The sequence below is a fragment of the Amia ocellicauda genome, chromosome 3 (genome assembly GCF_036373705.1).
Source record: "Amia ocellicauda isolate fAmiCal2 chromosome 3, fAmiCal2.hap1, whole genome shotgun sequence".
In the NCBI taxonomy this organism is placed as follows: Eukaryota; Metazoa; Chordata; class Actinopteri; order Amiiformes; family Amiidae; genus Amia; species Amia ocellicauda.
This window is the reverse complement of record NC_089852.1, coordinates 8,188,681-8,209,975: the sequence shown is the minus strand read 5'-3', so window position 1 is coordinate 8,209,975 and position 21,295 is coordinate 8,188,681. Positions and strand designations below refer to the sequence as shown.

The 21,295-nt window shown below is 32.0% G+C and overlaps 1 protein-coding gene across 3 annotated transcripts in view; it reads right to left on the bottom strand.

Moving 5' to 3' along the window:
* The window catches only part of mitfa (melanocyte inducing transcription factor a), a 56,511-nt gene that overhangs the window by 5,588 nt on the left and 29,628 nt on the right, over positions 1 to 21,295 (bottom strand). For 2 of the 3 annotated variants that reach the window (XM_066698032.1, XM_066698033.1), the window contains exons 3-9: positions 6,685 to 6,912; positions 4,476 to 4,571; positions 3,558 to 3,672; positions 2,601 to 2,693; positions 1,144 to 1,200; positions 669 to 744; positions 302 to 449 (exon numbers count right to left, since the gene is read on the bottom strand). In XM_066698032.1, coding sequence (XP_066554129.1) covers positions 302 to 449; positions 669 to 744; positions 1,144 to 1,200; positions 2,601 to 2,693; positions 3,558 to 3,672; positions 4,476 to 4,571; positions 6,685 to 6,912 — 813 coding nt within the window. Of the gene's footprint in view, positions 1 to 301; positions 450 to 668; positions 745 to 1,143; positions 1,201 to 2,600; positions 2,694 to 3,557; positions 3,673 to 4,475; positions 4,572 to 6,684; positions 6,913 to 7,654; positions 7,906 to 21,295 lie in introns of those variants that run through there. The other variant, XM_066698034.1, reaches the window with a different exon arrangement.

Below are 21,295 nucleotides of genomic sequence, written 5' to 3'. Positions count from 1 at the left end.
TCTATACACTTATTCTATTTATATCTATTATTATATTATTAAATAAAAGACAACAGGGTGACTGGGTTATACAAAATATAGCAAAATACAATTTCATGTAATTACCAGTTGTTAGAGAATGTGTTGGAGAAACAGACAAAGGATGATTAAAATATCAGTTACAAACAGATTAATCCCTAAAAACCTGATAGAGGGGCATACTTCTGGTTATGGCTATTTATAGACTGTATGGTTATTTATACAATACAATACTTAATAATACTAGTCTCAGTCACTGCTGTCTGATGTAGTAGGAGCTCACCTGTATCCTCAACATCAGATGTCTGTTGGCATGCTCCAGTTTCTTCTGTCGGTTCTCCAGCTCCTTGGCACGTTGTTGTTCTCTCTGGAGTTTCCTGATGTAGTCCACTGAGGCTTTCAAAATGGTGCCTTTGTTCCAACGCATGTCTCTAAATAAATATTATTATTATTATTATTATTATTATTAACAAAAACAACATCAACAACAACAATAATAATCATATGCTTCCTTGAGTAACTAGTTAATTGATATGACATCCCACTTATGTCTTCAAATGTTGTGTCGTCACACTAAGGGCCAGATTAAAACAAAATTATGACCCCACCTCAGGAAAAACAAAATATACATAATTAACCATACAACTTACGGATCATTTGATTTTGGAATCAGAGTCCCCAGCTCTTTGATTCGATCATTAATGTTAAACCTCCGTCTTCTTTCAACTGAAAAATAAAATAAAAAATACATTAACATTAATGATAAAGAAGGTTTTGAATGTAGTATATTTACCACTGAGAATTATTATAAAACCTGCTAACTAATGCATAGTTAGCCTCCGTGGTAAATTATTTTTAATTTACATTTTTCTCAAGGTTTGTAATGTGAAATTGTTAGCTCTTTAGAAAACAACTTGTACAATGAATGCATTCTGACAATGCCGTTACTGCTAATTGGATATAAATCTATTACTTTACTTTGGTATTTTCATGTACTCATTAATGCCTTTGTGTCCTTAACTATATTTACCATATTCTGTGATCTTAAAATCCCAATACTGTACTTAATACTTAATAAGGATACTATATGAATATATATATATATATATGTATTTGTTAACTCACTTAAATTGTGATTGTCCTTTTTCTGTCTTTCCTTTGCTAGTGCTCTAGCTTCAGCCTCTGAAATTAGAGAGAAAAAAAGTTCTCTAATGGTATCATTCAGCACTATTATTGAGTAATTCAAATAATATAAAAAAACAATATTAATTTGTACAGTGGTCTGTATCTTTACAATTTAGTATGTCCGGCTGCTCCAGTAACACACATGTGAGTTACATGGTCGTAAAAAATTGATTTAATTTGTGCTGACTTCCATAGAAAATACATGAATTGTTTTCAAGTTACTGAGCCCATGAAGAGAAAGTACAGCTCAAGTAATTTCTGCTTATCCTGCAACCACTGACTTTCTAAGTAGTAATTGCTGTGGTTCTCTGTTTATGGCTGTTAACAACACCAGGAACATTCAAAAATATAACATACCTCACCTTAATAAGTGTTAATGGAAACATAGGCCTACATAATTCTCCTTTAACCCCCACCCGTGTGTGCTTATTGTATTTTGCACTGATTGTACTACTGAACTTTTGTAATGTTTTAAATTGTATTTCGTATTGAGTATTAAGTCGCCCTGGATAACGGTTTCTGCTCATAAATAAATAATAATAATACAACCACAAAACACAGCTAGATTTTCTTTTATGAATTCTTAAAAAGTAATACTTCAAAATACATAAGGAGTTTGGACACATACAGGACATACAGGACACAAATCCATAACCACAGTTTTTTTTAAGTACAATGTTTTCCATATTGTGTGCAATATTTAATGTTCCATGCTGATAATTAACAATCCATTCATAGATTTTAAATAATGAAATGCATGTTGTACGAAGGTTATCAATGCAACTACAAAATACAATATAGATTCATAAAGTTTTTCCTTGTTTAATTTATTTGTTTGACTTCTAATGCAGATAATAATATTGCTGTATTTCCTTTACATAAATGTAAGACATGTAACAAGGAACTGAATTAAAAACATATTTATATTTAACATACTAAATGCAAACAAGGAGCTTTACTTTTGGCAAGTATCAGAGAGTTCATAACAGTAATTAATAATAGTAGCCATACAAGTAAAATCTGTTAATTTCACTTTGTACACTAATGTATAAGACTGGTGTCATAATTAATTCCACACAATTTCAGTTCACAATTGTCATTACATAATATTTATTTTTGTATGTGAAATAAATTAATGTACAAAACTTATGAATAGTGAATGAATAAATACATTAAAAGTTTTATAAATAAAGTCCCAACAAATAAATGTTAATACATATTTTGCATACTTAAACTGGTCATTTAGTCAATGTATCAGTTTCATAGAAAAACACAAAACAGTTTTCAATATTCCAGTTTTATTTAATATTCCAGACATTGTTATATTGCTTTTTATTGTTTCAAACCCACAAATGCTGCATGATTAAGACACTCAGATAATAAATGATAACACATACCTACTGGAAAACCCTCAGGCCTTTGATAGTTTTCAAACTTGCCACACGATCCAGACTTGTCCAGTATATGCATCATGGCAGGAGCTGGGGTAACTAATTGGTACATATATTTTTTGTTGTGTGTTTTGAATTGCACACAATATGGATATTTCTACAGCACTGTCATCATATCACATTTAGTTTTTTACCAGTTGTACAATACGAGCACTTAAAGGGTATGCGAGAAAGAGTGGTGATTTGTTTACAATCTCCTGCTTGATAGAATAGTATATTTTATGTTATTACATCATTTTCTTCCAAATGAATGAATGCCTTTGACAAAATCTGTAATAACGTTTGATTTACAAACTTAAAAAATAACTGACTTATGGGAGGGAATACTTTAGAATGTTAATCTGATTTGGCTTTTTAACATTTTGTTTGCAGTTATTTCATATGCCGAGTCTTGTTACAGTGTAAGAAAAAGAGTCGACCTGTAATTCTCAAAAAACACGAAGTCTGCCTCAGTACAGATTTGGATTATTAACATAATATTCCCTATGTTTAACAAAGACTGAAACATATCAGTATTAGCTGTACACAAAGATGCAATTGATCTGATATGTTTGGACCCATACATACACTTACTTAAAATAAATGAAGGGAGCTAAAAAATATTCCTGATTGTCTGTACTTTGACATAATCAGATAAAAAGCTCCTGTCAACAACCCAAATTTGAAAATTGCAGTAACACTTCATTCCAAGCGACATCAAATGCAGAGCTTTGCCCAAATCACTGATAAAATACTCAGTAGCTACTTTCACATTCCAATAAGCATTTAAAGTTATTATTAGTGAAAATAAGGCTAAACAGTTGGAATTTTGAAACTGCATCACTTCAAGCAATAGTCACTTAAAAGTAAGTGTTACCAAAAATACTAATTTCTAAGACAGAAAAGAGAAACACTTGTCCATACCTGTGAATTCCCTTTTAATATTGGGTAGGTTTGCAGGACAGGAGTTGCTAATATTGAGCCCTGGTGGTGGCAACCCTTGATTGTACATGTCGAGAAGATTAGCAGAGACAGGGAGCTGAGAAAACAAAAGAGGAACAGAATCCAAACACATTAATAAAGATTAATAAATAATAATTGTTCAATGAAAACATCTAAAAATCATGCTAGTCTTATACAAGTATAATTAAATAATGATATTATATTACAACAAAAAGTAAATGCCCATTTTGTGTAAAACAATCCTTAATGAAAGCACCTTCATTGTATTGCTTCAACCGCATTGCACCCCACGGAGAAGGTAAGCCTTAATTAAGAGACAACTCTGTTTTGTCCTAATTATTTCAAACTCATGACAACTTACAAAAATAGTAGCCAGTTTCACAGTACTTTATTTATTATAAAGTTTTAATTACTTGGCTTATTGCAAGAGAGCACCATGTTAGTAGATAGTTTTTTCCCTTAAAAATAAAATTAAAAAATTAAGGCATGACAGTTTTTAAAATGGCCATCATTAAACTGAGCATCTAGCAGGATATTTCTTTAATTTTAGCAATCTGACATCGATATATAATTTATCTTCCAAAAACAAAATAACATAAATAATAACATAAATAAGCAATAATACATTTCCTATTATTCTGAACACAGTTCCACTTCAGTACAGTATTATCTTATGTGACCCATCGTACCTATTTGGACACAAATTACTGCATCCAAAATATTGTGCAAATATTGCAGCACTACCGTATCACTTATATTTTGCTATGAAAAAACATTTACTGGGTCCCCTTTTGTCCACACAGAATCCTGTTTTAAAGAATAATACAGAATCTAAAGCGAAGGAGCAATACTGAATAATGCTTAATTTAAAAAAATTACCGTATTGGCCATTTGTAGCCCTGGGTCCATAAGTCCAAGGATATCATCATTATAACTTGATTCCAAACTAATTATGTCATCAATTACATCATCCATCTGTAATAACAAAATACATCTATGTCAAATTAAGCCATTTAGATTTAAAATGTTACAGGTCAATTTAATTTCAAGTTAGAGCTGCTCTCAGTTTGTTTTGCTTTTCATTTAAATAATTATTCATTTTGCCCTTCCACTTCCAATCTCATATAAAAAGTGATTCCACTTATGCCCTTATGACGTTGGTTCTCTACCTTTAACTTTATTTATCTTTATGTTTCAATGAAAAGTATTATTTTGTTAAAATTCTATACATTTTGTAACACTATCCTTTATTTTTGCCCTGTCTATTAACCATTTTAATTGTTTATGAACATTTTTACTTTACACCACAGGCTACCAAGGCATACTACAGTATTATAGAAGAACCTGACATTCCTTCTCTATTGTTAATGTCTATAGGAATTCCTTGTAATTGTAATAGGCTATTAATTGGAAAATCCTTTAAGGTGAGTTCACCATATTGTTCAGTAAAAACGTGTCAATCCCCCTTTAAATTAAGACTGATTAATATCACATCAGAAATCAAAACATAAAGCATGTAAAAAAAAAAAAAAACAGGAGAAAGGCATTTACTGTTATAAAATTGTTTTATGAATCACTTTCATTGTATGGAGGATAAAGGGGCGTTTCTGATGGCATTTCATGCAATCGTGATCATGTAGCTACCATTCCAGTATAAATGATTTATGAACTGAGGAAAACAATGACACAACAGAAGCCTCTACTTCCAGAGAATAGAATTATATATATATATATATATATATATATATATATATAGTAAGTTCGTCTTGTGATATTAGTTATATAAATTTAGTTTTATGAATAACCCCCAATGTATCTTGAGGTGAGTCAACATTTTACAGTTGCTTTCATTTAATTAAGAAATTATTATCATCTCAAATATTACCTCCAGTGTATTTATCTATTCATAGGCAAAACATGAAATGACTAAGTAACTTCTCTCCAAATGTCCTTAAAAATAATCATACACTGGAATACAAAAGACAAATGTTTCTAATTTCAAGCTCAGTCTAAGAGAAGCCTACTGCTACAAATTAATTATAATCTTTTTCCAGACCTATCACCCCAGCAGTTTCACACTATTCAATATCACACAACCTTGTTTCCTGCTTAAAAAACAGTTAAATACCAATGCCTTTCAAAAAGTATACCATCATATAACATGCTCTTTTTGCTATGAAGACTATGAAATAAGTAAAATCAAATCACAATCTGGCAATCGCTGAAGACGTTACAAGTTATAATGAATGTCCTGAGAATCTGTCATTTCCCATTGTGGACAATCCTGTATACTTTTTATTGTCTATTTACTATTCTCTTTTTTCTTTCATTCTGATTTGTTGTGCTTTCTATTTTATTTAATAATGCATTTCTTTGTAGTATTTAAGACATGAATTGTACATTAATTATCTTGTTTGAATAAATAACATGTATATAAATATGTTCAAATTACAATTTTAAGGAAAACAATTAATTGCATGTCACTAACAATTTTTTAAAGAAATTACAAATTAGAAAAATAACAAATCTATGTTAAATTGAGTGGAAGAAGAAGAAAACTTTCCCATATTATAAAATACAGCTGTTACCATTACTGTTAAATTCAGTCAGTGCAGCATTATATATGACAAGTCATACTAGTTATACATGCTTTAGAGTGAATGTGTTTCAGTTCCACTTGCAGAAGTGTGACTGATCACAAATAATTGATGCGTTTTAATGTGTAGGGCTAGGGAGTAGTAACCTTTACCCTTTAAATAGCTCCATCCTACGATATTACTAAGAATGAAAGGATTTCATTATTGGAAAAAATGCTATTTTTATTCAAACAGATTTGCTTTTCTCCAGGAAATTATGTCTTGAACTATCTGGCCTATTCTTATTGTAGAGGCTCCTCTGACTTCATCTGAGTAATTCTCAGGTTGTACAGAACTGTTTAAGATGACATCGTGTTCTAATAGAACAACATTCTGTGCATGTTCAGCATGTTCAGTATGCACTTTGCATGCATAAATAAGTTCATACCGAAAATGCAGTGAATGTAAGTGAAATCTGTAATGCATATTCCAGAAGAGAATTGTGTTCTTACCTCTTTTTCACAGTTGGAGTTTAAGGTAAGCATGGCCATAGGGCTGTTGGGAGCGCTGTTGCCGGGTCCAGGAGGCATTACATGTTCAGCTGTCTGATTGGGACAAGGCAAGCTGATCCCCTGGTTGGCAAGTTTGTTTCCAAGTGTGGTGGAGAGATACTGTTTGACCTGCTGTCTCTGTGCCTGCTGAATGTGGTACTTGGTGGGGTTTTCAAGGTGTGTTTGCACCTGCACATGAAACAAAACACAGACAGATAACTACACTGACAATGATTTACATTAAGTTCAATCCTTTTATGACACTTACAAAAAAAAAAAAAAGATGATTGACCTTGCTGTTGATTTTCTAATTCAGTAATATGTTTATGCACCATATACTGTAATATGCTTTATTAATTTGGACCTATACAAATTTTAAAGACACATATATTTACAATATATGTCTATATATGTATGGTTTATTTCCAATATATGAAAACATTACATACATATATATGTGTCTTCCATATGGGGAAACAGTACAGAAATGTATTGTTTTAGATTTAAGCTTCAGCAGTAAACATAACAATTATACAGAAAATATACAATCCCAATGTCACAATTTCCTTGTTCCAGAGCCCAATCCACTGTCACAATTAGACTGATATTTGTTACGTTGCAAACATCATATAGATTGCAAGAGGAGATGTAGTTATATTGAATCCAAAATAAACATTTCTCAAGAACCACTCAAAATATTGGCAAGCATATGAAAACAGTATAAAAATACAAAGAATTAAACTATATTTAAAAAATAAAATAAACAAAAAGTCATACCAATAAAATTGACTTTAACTCTATCTGTACAATCATATTGCATTTTCAATCATTCAACAAACAAACACAAGAAAAACTGACAATTTATCTTTATCTGGCACATGTACTTTTTAAATGTTTTAAACTTATTAAATTCACAATACATTACCCTCACCTGATAATGATTATATTCAAGCATCTCCAACATGTTTCAATATTTAAATTCTGTATTAGCAAGATGAAATGGTAGGCTAAAGGATACCCTTTGTCCAGCTGTTCAGTTCTACCAGTGAGTGCAGACCTTGCTTGTATACATTCCAGTCAAGAAGAGGAACTTTGCAAGTTCAACTTATTAAGCCAAAACCAAATTAGTTATGCATGTAACGAATTCAGAAGAGCACACAAGGATCCCTTTTGATGTTGTGTTGTTTTATCTAAAATATGAATTTATGCCTTTATAGAACTGCTTTGACGTCATTATCTCAGATGCACAAAGGCCTCCTTTAAGTGATGGGTTACCATTTTCCAAACTGACACTAGCTTAAGGCAAACCAACTTTTCATCTTTGGTTCCACTCATCCAGTATAGAACATTGTTTGTTCTGAGCCCTAGGATTACAGTAATTGTACTGTTGCTTTAACACAGTTCACAATGCAGTGCACCAAAATATATACTCAAGTTTCTTTCCTAGGTATACAGCAATTAAAACATCAGCAAATTAGTAACCATAATCTTCTTAATCATATTTTATTCCCATCAATTTAAGTATATGTGTAGTATAGTTGAAGAAATGTGTAGGAGATGTCTTTTTCTTAATATTATATGTCTTAGCAGATGTCTTTATCCAGGGTCGACTTACAATTGTTTCAATATATCACTATTTCTTACATACAATTAACCATTTATACAGGTGTGTTTTTACTGCAGCAATCGAGGTACAGTGCTTTGCTCAAGGGTCGAACAGCAGTGTCCCCCACCCTGGCGCACATTTTGTAGCTCTCTCTAAACATTTCCAGTCTGTGTTAGCTATTACTCTCGAAGTGTCTTAAGTTGACAAACATCACTTTAAAGAGTGACAATAAGACTCCCTGCCTTTTCCTTTAACTTCATTCTATGTATTTGTAAAGTAGCTAAAAAGAAAATAGCACAAAAATGCTATTAAAGAAAAAAAATGTAAAAAAATGTAATATGTTTCGAAAACCTAGCCACAGGTTACTTTGTGTATTTTATGATGGGTGGACAGACAGTAAAGTCTGGGCCATGCATTAGGCTATTTCATTAAGGCACATTGCTTTCAAAATCAAATTAGAAACTGCAACTTGCTAATTTTAGGTAAACCTGACTATAGTGTAAATTTAACTGATTATTGAAGACAAATTGTCCATGATCCTTTACCTGAATCCTGGTATGGCGAGATAGATTTGCTAATGCAGGCAACCACAATTTGGAACATGCAGCAAAAACACAAATTACATCAATATAGAAAACACAAAAATAGTATATCCACCTTCTGGAAATTTAAAAAATATAGATGTTTCAAACACACAATCATACAACTAATTTGTAAGAAATGTAATTAAAAAATTCAACACATTTAAAAAAATGTTGATATACAATTGACTACAGTGTCAAAGCTATTAAGTTTAGTCATTGTTCAATTAGCATTACAAATGTACATTAGTACACAACACTCCTCATATAATCACCCACACATACATTAATCAAATAATATATTTATTAAATAGAGCAAACAATGCTATATGGTCAAAATTCATACTTAAACGCCATGGAAATAATTGTGTATATATACTTAAGCTGGCTATTTCTCACAGTACACTTTTTTGAATATCAAAACGTAATTTTATCTTTCCGTTTTAGATAACCTGAAACATATGGTGTGTTAAAAACTACAAATTCACTGCCACTGGGATTTATCGATGAGAGGAATTCTCGATCTCAGTGTGATCCTGCTCATCCCATCAAAGGTTTTGCCAGAGGTACATTAACTGTATGGATTATTACAGCAGTTCTTGCTCACTAAAAGTAAAACTTTTTTTTTTTTTAAATAAAATTGTTGAACCCCGGATTAGCATCTATATTGGATATTTTTCATGTATTATTAATAATTAATTATAATTAATAGCAACAATCTTAAGAAATCTATCATATTTAATCAAAATTAGGAAGTGATTTGGCCTGCTTCCTAAAGCTATTTGGGAGTGATACAAATACAGCAGAATGAATATTAATGGATTTATATTTTTGTGGTACCAAAGGAAATGTACAAGGTAGAAACCTGAATGAAAACTATTTAAAGTAAAATTACTGTAAAAGACATTCTTTGTAACATTCTTTTCTATGCATGATATATGATTAAAAATGTACTGTAAACCAAATGTTGATTTCCAGTTTTAGTATGCATAGGGGTAGACCAAATCAAAACTTACAAATCACAAAGTACAAATCTGATCCCTTATGCGGTTGAATTTATCATAAGAAGCCACTTTCAATTATTTATAAATTAAAACAATTTCGTAATTTGCGATTTGCAGGTGGGTCAAAGTTTCAATTCGGTCAAGCCCTTTGTATGCTTCTTAATACACAACAGAAGAGTTCGCTATTTTAAGGTCATTTGGATATGCTGAATGGGATATGTTATGGAGTGTCAGGGAGCTTTTTTAAGGTAGCGTTAACTATGTCGGGGGCTATGAATATAATCATGCAAGAATATTCAACCAATTCATTTCAACAAAACCAAAAAGATGTAGTCTCATCCCAGAGGTCTTTGAGAAGCAGAAAATAATCACTTCAGTTAATCATTCATCAAAATTAGCTCTGCTAAAAAGGAACAAAGGGAATGCTTTTCTTTTTTAAAAAACAGATTTGTTTGGCTTTTTTCACAAACTTCACAAAAATGAATACATCTGGACTCAACAGGATAAAGGCCCTCAGGGAATATTTGACATTTACTCCAAACATGTGATAGTAAGTTACAGCACATTAAAACCATCCATTCAAGATGTGTGTGTGTGTGTGTGTGTGTGTGTGTGTGTGTGTGTGTGTGCGTATATAAACAAACATATATATATATATATATATATATATATATATATATATATATAAATGTATATACTATATATGTACTATATACTATTTATTATTATATATATATATATTTAAAGAAGCAAAATCTAAATAAAATATTTAAATACTTATTCACATTTAGACTTTGATCTCATGCCAGAGAGCTTCATATACTAAGCATATTTATAATACAGAATTGATTTTTAAACTACCAAGGCATGTGCAGGTCAGACACGTGTAAATTCTACAATAAAACTAAACTAGTCATGGCTGGAGGCATAGCATGCTTGTCAAACAAAGTAAGAAAACACTTGTATTAAAGCTTAGCTAACACACTCACCACAATGATTGGTTAATATGTGCAAATGTGTTAGTAGGAATGTTTCTGTGATTTTTCTGTTCCATTGCATTATTTTAGTAACTTTTAAAATGTAAAATAATTATTTTCATCAGAAGCATGGCTGCTGTTCATTACCAAGGTGGGTTTTCTTTTTAGTGCTGAGTTTGAGCGATTGTACATTTTGAAGATAAACAATTAGAAAATGCACCATTTCTCTCCTATTCGTCTTATTATTATTGTTGTTATTTTACGGTAACTGTATTTAGTGCTTACTTTCCAGGCATAGCAGACAGCTACAGTGATCTGCTATTTAATTAATTTGGTAGATACTTTGAACATAAGAACATAAGAAAGTTTACAAACGAGAAGAGGCCATTCCACCCATCATGCTTGTTTGGTGTCCATTAATAACGTATTGATCCAAGGATCACATCTGGATTATTTTTAAATGTTCCCAAATTGTTGGCTTCAAACACATCACTGGGGAGTTTGTTCTAGATTGTAAGAACTCTCTGTGTGAAGCAGTGTCTCCTGTTTTCTGTCTTCATTTATATATTTATTAATCACCCTTACCCAGGACAACTTACAGTTGTCACAAAATACACTTTTCAAAAGATTCTGTAGTAAATGCAAAATACAATGTACACCAATATACAGTAGCCTATATATAATGTGGTCAAAATGCTGCTGCTGCGGCAAAGACAAATCCTGTGCTCTTTAGAACTTTTTTGTCTTTTCTGCCATTCAGTAAGTGTTGAAACGTCACATCCCGAAATACAGAAGAGTTCTCCTTTGGGATATTTACAGTGGCCATGAATGTGATGAAAATAATAATAAAATAAAATAGATTTAATAAAATTATGAAATGGAACAGAACAAAAATGAGTACAAAAAAAAACTGATTTTGGTGAGTGTGGTAGATCCCCTCAAAGCTTTCCTAGCAAAGCTGAGAACATATATTCCTACAATTTAAATGTTCAGAAAAAATATATAAAAAGAGAAAGGTTTAAAAACACAGGCTTACATCATCATTCTACTGTGCTAATATGAATTATTTATTGCTATATGATTACATATTTGAACATATTCCATTAATAATCTTTAGTGCAGATTTCTTCTCCGAAATGCTCAGTCCATAATAATGTGGTATTTAGATTACATTTTGAGTTGCATATAACATTTTTCAAATGGGACCTTCTATCAAAATTACCATCTGGAACATTGTGTTTTACACCAAATAAGCTTAAAATAAATTCTGTACAGAGCCCTTTTAATTCTTAAGACATATTAGAACATTTTCATTATTTACACATTATACAATATCAATTAAAATGTAGGAAAACAACAGTATATAGTCATTTAATAAACTAGCACAATAAACGGCACTAAATTGATAGCCGAATAAATTGACAGATTATCTCTCGCAACTGGATATCCTTCAACAAACAATTAATCCAGAAAATGTGACTGGGTTGCTGAAAAATGCTAGTTGTTTTCCACAGTTCCACAGTTTCTTAGAAAATGTACTGATGGAAACAAAAATATTGGTGATCAAAGAGCAAGACCTGTGGATTAACCCTTTCATACAGAAATAAATAAATAAATAAATATTGAACTACTTGGGACAAATTATTTTCATCATTTTATTGGTGGGTCAAAGGTAAGATTTAAGTTTAAAACTGAATCATAACATGAGGGCTTTGTCTTTAGTACAATTTAATATGTATTGATACACTGTGGGCATCCTGTGAAACTTAGGATATTGTGTATTCATATATTCTGAATTTACTGAAGTAAATAATGTATAGGATAATGCATTATATTTAATCATGATACAAAATTGTTATTTGTATGAAACAGCAAGGGGTTCTCTTCTCAGTGTGATTATGTGTGAATGAAACATGCAGATGCAGTGATGTAATCACAGTATCAACAAGTGCCATCATTCTTCAGTGTAAGCAGTCTCCCATTTCAATACTTAAATGAAAGGACATTAAAGCAACAATAACAGCGGAAGTTTTTGGTTGGCATGCAGTGCCCACTGGGTACTTTCGGTAAGCTTTCTGGAATGTTTCTTCAGTGTTGTTACACTAGGAAGATAAACAATTAGAAAATGCACTATTTCTCTCCTATTCTTCGTCTTCTTCTTTTTATGTTACGATAAGAAATGAACCATATTTCCTTTCCAAGCTCAGCAGACAGGTACACTGATCTGCTCTTTATTATGTGCAACACTTCAATTTTTTGTCACCTCAATCCAGAATAGAAAGTAGATTTTAAAGAGAATAAGAGGATGCGTAGCATTTAAAATACAAAAATATCCCAGAATGTATTCTAAATTCTATTCCTTCTGGAATATGCAAATTCACCTATGTAAAGATCAGGCTGCAGATTCTGTTAATGATAGGTTACGCATTTCGATACAAGAGAAAAAAGTTCCAAACACTCCCATGGAACAGCTCCTCAAGAAGTTCAATAATTGTATATTAAGTATTTAATCTCAGGACAAGTTTGCCAGTCAATTCACTTAAACACAAATCAAATCAACACACTTCAATAAAAGCCATATTCATGATGCATCTTTGCAGACTGTTCAATACATGTACAAAATTACAAAATAAAATTACATTCTACAAACCAGGATGTAGTTTTGAGAAGGGGAAATAATAAAAAGATAATTAAGTAATTAAAATATTACTTAACAAAGTTACTTCAAGGGACAGTGGGATAATACTTTATGCTAGAAAACATAATCTTACTTTTTATGCAACTGGCTGAAATGCATTACACAATATTTCCCCCAAAATATTAATAGCTGTTTAGTCTTATCTTCCTTTATAATGCAAACCCATTTGGAAACAGATAACATTATGAGTCATGATTTCAATTTCCTTGAAATTAATCCACGAGTCCTTTTTTTATTAAACTGACATCACGAAAAAGGAAATTATAAAGGCTTTAAAGCTTCAAAAATGGTATCTTCTGTAATGTGACATGTATTTTTTAATTATTGGCCATATGCCTCTCATTGTAATTGACATATATTCATAGTAAAACAGTACATTAATAATGAACACAAACTAGGAAATAACAAATTAAAACCTTTTAATATTTTTATCTGAACCATTTGTTATTCAAGAATAAACTCCTCCTTTGTAATGAAGAATGTGGTTAAATTATGCACAGAAGGGGGATTAAAAAAAAGTAAAATCATTGATAGCAGAGCCATGTAAAATGTTTTCTCTCATAAATCTTAAAGTATTTATTAACTCATGAAAGCATATTTGTATTACTTCTAGAACATCATATACATTGATAATACATAAGAAATATTGATATTGAAATGGCATCACAGCTGACAATGAAGGAAAAATTAGGATACCCTTTGGCCAATATTTAAGCTAGCTGTTATTTATGTATCATAATGCTATGCCTTTGTTTAATTCATAAAATATTTTCTTTTAGTAAACCTTTGGGCTAGGCATTATCTGCAAAGAGAAATTGTGTGTCAGAATGTTCTAAATGCCATTTAATTGTTCCATTCATTTATGTAGAAGTTACTTTACTCTCAGAAAAACAATAAAGACATTCAAAGAGAAGTTTAAACACGCGTTTATTATATTTTAATATATGGTAGCTGGCTCCTCAGAAGTCACAGGGCAATTCACCAGAAACATCCCTATGATTTACAAAGTGAGCCACATTCTTAATATAACAAAATGTATGAATGTGTTATTTATATACTAATCATTACTTTGTATATGTGTATATTTTACCATTTAAGTAACACAATCAACTACATTTCCTCATACTTGTACTTATTTTCTTCTCTGTGACCAAATGCTGTAGTTTCAGTTGGTTTTCGTTCACAGTACACTAGGAGGTAATGGGAAGCTATCCAAATGTGAAATGTTAAGCTTAGAGAGAAAAAACAAAGACATCCTTGTTCCAACTTTAATGGTTACATTGTTGCTTTCACAATCAACAGAATAGTTTAACAACTAACATAAGATTAAGAAAAAACTACTTATTTTTCCTGATTTTATTTTATAGCTGAAGCAAGGTCATTTCTGACAATCTCTAGGTTTTTCATTAGAATAACACTGTAAACCATTATAGGTACTGTAATGTTTGATACTTCAACCTGAAATGTAAGTATAAAACAATTAGTATGTAATGTAGGTTTTAATTTTTGTACAGTTACACTATGGACAATATTTACAGGTTTGTGCTTTATATAGTACAATTATTAGCAATTAGCAATGCTTAAGATGTAGGAAACAACATTTTAAGGTTTTGTCCCCGAAAGGAAACCATGGAAATTAGTGAGATGTAATATTGAACCTAAAGCAAAACAAAAAAGTTGTAAGCTTAAGGTTTGGGACTATGTTTTAAGCTGAGGTTACTACACACTAAAGGATATGGCAAGACTTCCCGTTGACTCTATACTTTTCAAATGGAACAAATTCTAACACAAAAGTATAAAGTATATGAAACTTTAAAAATAAACAAAACCATAAATTGGTTTTCCCATTTTGAAGTTTGTTAATCTATTAGTCATGCCATTCTGTACTGGTCTAGAAACAACTGACTGATGGCAACAGCTACATTTGATTTGTGTCAGTGCAGTGATGCAGTTTTTTAAACGTCAATTGAAAATACCGCTACTACCATCGCTGTCTCACACACACCACATCTCTGTGATAATCAATCACCCCATCAGTCTTCACACATGCTCTAATCTGTATATTATTACAGGGTTTTTTCTTTGTTCAGTTAAACAATTCAGACAAAATGTTCACAAATCACCATCCAGTAAACCCAGCCTCCCCTATAACATACAAAAGCCTCATACTCACTGATGTACTTGAAAATGTATATCTCTACAAAAACAGATAGTAATTAAGTTCTTTTGATTTCATAAAGTAAAAATCAAAAAATCTAATACAAATATCCTTTAGATCAAGATCCTGAAACATATCACTAGTATATTTATACATTTTCCTACATTAGGTTTCTCCTTTTTTATTCAACCATGCAAGATAATCTTATAATTTCATCATCTCAGTGGGGCTTCCCAGCCCTTCATAGTTGAGATTTTATAAAACTACTCAACTGTAATAGCAACTGTATACCCTAGTTAAATTTATGTTTGTATTTCCTGGTGTTTAATGCAATTTGAACTAAGTCACTCATGGGATGAGCAGCACCATGTGCAGAAATTATTACATCTCATAAATAGTTAATGAACTGTTCACTTTATTTTTTTCAATACATCAAAAAAGGAAAGGGATCAGAGTGATTCAGTCTATTTATCCTATTAAGCAGTATAAGAAAAATGCACTTTCCAACATAACTTCTCAAAATTAATAATTTTGCTGAAGAAAAAAAAATGGTGAGAGACCCATATGCTTTGTAGGAATCAACCAAGTGGTGCTGAATGCATAAGTGAGATCTTTGTGTTGTCTGATTACACTGCTATTCTTAAAAATTAAAAAGAAACAAACAGCCATTTCATCAACATCATGCAAACAGACAGCCCTAGGGATTCACCATCTAATTACACTACAGTCTACACCAGTAGTTCTCAACCTTGGTTTTTGTTCCAATCACACCCTCCATCATTTAATTGAAGTAATGCTTACATTTTAGTTTTCAAACTGATTAAAACTTGTTTCCTTAAAAAGATAAGTTCCATATACATTGTTATACTTAAACTTAAAACTACTGTATACAATAATGAAAAGGCTCTGATTTAGGAAATTATTTGTTAAATTAAGGGTTCAATTGAGAGCTCAGTTGGAACAAAAACCAGCAGAGCAGGGGTTGAGAATAACTGGTCTAGACAATACAACAAATCTTTGACCTACCTGTTAACTTGAAAATTACAAACCTTTACTGTATCTTGTTTTTATTAATAAGCAGTAGAAAGTGTCTGCTGACAAACAGCAACAAGGTACCAGTTTGTACATTTACAATGAATGAATCTGAAAATGCTTACACCCACAACAAAACCCTGTGCTTCTGTACCCTGTGCCACACACCAGACTCACGACAGGAACACCCTGAAAGGGGTGAGCAGGAGGCATCGTATTTATCTGTAGTAAAAGGTAAAGAAGGTGAAATGGCTTTAGCCAGGCTACATTTTAATATTGTAAAATATTTGGTCATTGTATGTTAGACATATGTTCACCACAGTTTGACCAGAACCTCTGTTTAACCTCTCATCCAAAGGCTGACCTCCTACCCCACAGTGCCCCCTGTCATATTAGTGGGGTTTTAGTTTTGCAATTGACATCAAGAGGAAAGGCTGCCACCTAATGGTTCATTTCACACAGCAAATTTAAGTTTTTCCTAGATTACTCTAATTCAGCTGGCAACACTGGTGTACAAAGTAAAAAACTAACACATTCATAAGTCTAGTAATTGAAATGTCTTTCCTTAAAATTTAAAATAAGCTCATTAATGAGACTTGGAAAACTACCCTATGAAATTCATATTTGCGTTTTCCACTAATTTATAGTGTACATATGTATAAAGTTTTACACTGACATTTTATACTGGATTCAGCATTATCTTATTTTTTTCAGGGTTTTGCAAGATCACTTATGCTCTGTAAAACTAAATGCTATTTTCTAAATCTTGAGCAAGACCTGAGGGGATATACACATTACGACCCCTTGCTAATCTTTCCGCATGAACACAAGACACTGTTCCAAGCTGGCTCCTCCATATGAGCCCTTTGATTTCTTCTACATTTTCTTCTTTGCAAGGGTAAGCTGTTTTGCTCAAATGTGTATTAAGATGTTTATCATAGTTCTGTGTCTGACGTTTTCAGTTTTTTAACAAGATTATTTTCTTTTTTCCTTAAATATACCACTTCTGAATCACTAAAGTTATTAAGTGAACAGCACTTTTTATAGATTTTCAGCAGACATCTTTATCCAAGACACCATACATGCTTTAACAAGCATTAACACACAATAATCTACAGATACACAATATTAGAAAGGTCAACAACTTTACTATGAATATCATATATAACATGTTATATCAAAATGCCTGCTATTGCAACCAGCCAAGACACATAGCAGTCAGGGGTCCCCCAATGTCACTCTGTCTTCTTGGAGTACAGTGTTTCAAGAATCTTATATTCCATACTACAAGATAATGAAATCACGGACAACGGAAAATCACGCACCACTTACGAATTCAGGATTAATAAAGATAATTTGCTGAAAACATTCTGTGCTTCATGGAAGACTGAAATTCCTATTCCACTGGATTAATAGACAAGCACTGAACCAGTGAGAGTCCACTTCTTGACAAACAAACAGAAATAAGAATGTTGTGCACCAAGTGCCTAAAGCATATCTGTGATTTGCCAATACCAGTGATTTAAATATGTTATCACAGACATCAGATGTAGAATGTGGTCTTTGGTAAATTAAGCTTGCTAAGGTAATTACTATAAATAAACTCAATTAAAAAAAATGTGCTGATATAGGCATTATTGCAAGAATGCAGCTTTCACAAGTCTCTGAAATCTGGATTGTATCATTTGATTGAATGACTTTTAATTGAATGAGTTTCACAAATTAAAACAATCATGTATGAATTGACACAAACATGTATGTTGCTGTCATGAGAGATTTTGAAATTCGGCAATTTATTCATCTGTCCTGTTGCTGCCACTTTACTAGTGTAAATGTATTTTAATCTCTTCTTTCTTTCGTTTCATTTCCTTTTGAAAATCTCACACTATCAGATAATGTACCTGCAAAGACTCCTTTGAATCACAAGGAGTTCTGCACTGAAGTGTGAACCTCGTAGAGCAATGACATCATCATCACTTTCACAGAGGAAGGCACGAGATACAGTGTGTGGCAAACAGGGGCAGTTCAGAAAAAATAAAAAAAATAAAAAATAAGGTTCAGGTATCATCACCAAATTAAGTCTCAGGAACAGCTACATAATCCCAAACTGAGTGTACACATCTTAACAGTGCCCTCCATCTGTTCACTATTACCATATTTTGTTTCTAATTGTGTAGTAGAATTTGACTGAGGGGCTGCACTGTTCATCTGTCATGTTTTAAAGGTTAATTTTATACCAGCAATCACACAACAAATAATTGTATTTCTAACTATATACCGAAAAATGGCTAAAGCAGACAAAAAACACACCAGCTGTAGAATGTAAGATACAGTGGGAAAAGCATTTAAAACACAATAGTGAGGAAGCCTAAGCTTTAATCGTAGGTTACAAAACCAAATGAATCATGAAATTGGGGTTTGCATTATACTGCTGACTTTCTGTTTTACTTATTTATAAGGAAAAGACAAGAGAAGCTTCTGTTTAAACAATCCATGTGCGCAGATTGTAGCTGCCCTAGGCCATTTTGTTTCTTGTTAAAGTCAGAGTGCAATGACATTACTGTTTGAATGTTGCATGCATCATACAGGCTGCTCAGTTTCAAGGAAGAGCAGAGAACAGAGAGTAGCCTTTTTTTAGTGCTATGCTCTTTAAACATCAAGCTGTGCCAGAAGCCAGATATATTAAGAAGAATGTTAATCTACACTCTAGACTTTAAACAATGGCTAAGATTGTCTAACTTGTGAGTGATTAACAAAATCTTATCTTGCACTTGCAAAATGGCAAACAATAATTCTAATGTGCTGGGGAGAAAAAATAAGGCCCACATTTTCTCAAAGGTCTGCTTCGATGTCAAAGAGACACATTTATTATTATTCTGGTGAGAAATGATTTTCAATCAGTTATGAAAGAGAACTTACAAACAAAGAAGCCTCAAGGACTATGAAGGGCGTTTGCATATAGAAGTAAATAGTAGAATAAGCAATTGAATGCAAGATGCTACCATACGGCACCAATGCAATTGTATTGCTGATTACTGAACTTCAGCCCAGGATACTGTGCATTCATACTAGTTACCATTAGCTCTCATGGCACTATTAATCAACTGTGCCTGTGCCCCAAAAGGCACCCTTTTGAAAAGGGTCAAAGTAAGAGGCTACTAAATAATTTCTAACAAAACAGATTTGTCACCTAAAAAACACCTTTCAAATGGTTTACCTGTATTCTGCATCTACTTTCTGTCCCCTTGTAAGTATAAACTAAATTATTTGGTTACATAAATCATAGAAACTACTTTCCACCCAACTTCTTATCTTGGCCCTTGAAAAAATCTTGTGGAATTACCATGAATGCCTTACATGTTGTTAGATCCATGTTTGGTGTAGTGTAAAAGAGGGAAAGTAAACATATGCTTAAAGACACCAGTTTCACTGAAATACAACTATTACAGGAAAAATCTGGATTATTTATTTCTTGGCAGACGCCCTTATCCAGGGCAACTTACAAAACATAAGAGCAATACAAAGTGCAAACTATTCATTAGGAAATTAGGAAACATTATTAAGTCTTGAAAGAAAACGGTCTATTCGGTTCAAATTACTATCTTGAGCAGATTTATTTACCAGGTAAGATAAGGTAAAATGAATGCAAAACACACACACATGCATATACATACATACATACTCACAAGAAACAAGATATATTAAATATAGTCCAGCACCCAAATCAAATGTTAATTATATTGAGCTATGCAAAAGAGTAAGGAAACATTACTGAAGATATAAGAAAGTTCAACAGCAACCTAATTAAAGAAAAGACTGAAAATAATGGGAACATCAAAAATATAAAACAACGCCTACAGATAGGAAAGAATCAAATCATTGCAGTGAAAAATGATGCTGGTACAACAATCAAAAACTGAAATGAAATTATCAGAAGAGTGGAAGATTTCTACAAAAACCTATATAGTAATGATGACAGCAGTAAAGATGAAGAGATCTCAATGAACACAAGTGAAAAATCATTCCAGAAGACGTAGGCTATGGCATAAAACATATTAATGTAAAAGCACCTGGAGATGATGGAATCTCCATGGAGATCACAGTGGAGAGTCTAAAATAAGTTAGAGAATAAACTTTTTACAAATCTTAAATCAAGATTTAACAAATACCAGATTACTGGAACAACGCAACTGTCATTCTCCTTCACAAGAAAGAAGACAAAGAAGATCTGAAGAATTATAGGCCCATTAGCCCACTGCCTATCTTATACAAAGTATTTACAAATACATTAACACATTGCCTTCAAGACACTCTGGACCCAACCAAGAGAGCAAGCAGGATTCAGAATTGGAAATAACACGATGGATCATTTACAGGTTGTCAGAGAAGTACTGAAAAGATGCAGAGAATATGAGTTTCTTCTGTACCTGGGCTACGAGCAAGCATTTGATTCAATATATACAAACTCAGTCATCAGAGATCTAAGAAATCAAAACATTGAGGAAACCTAGTTCTC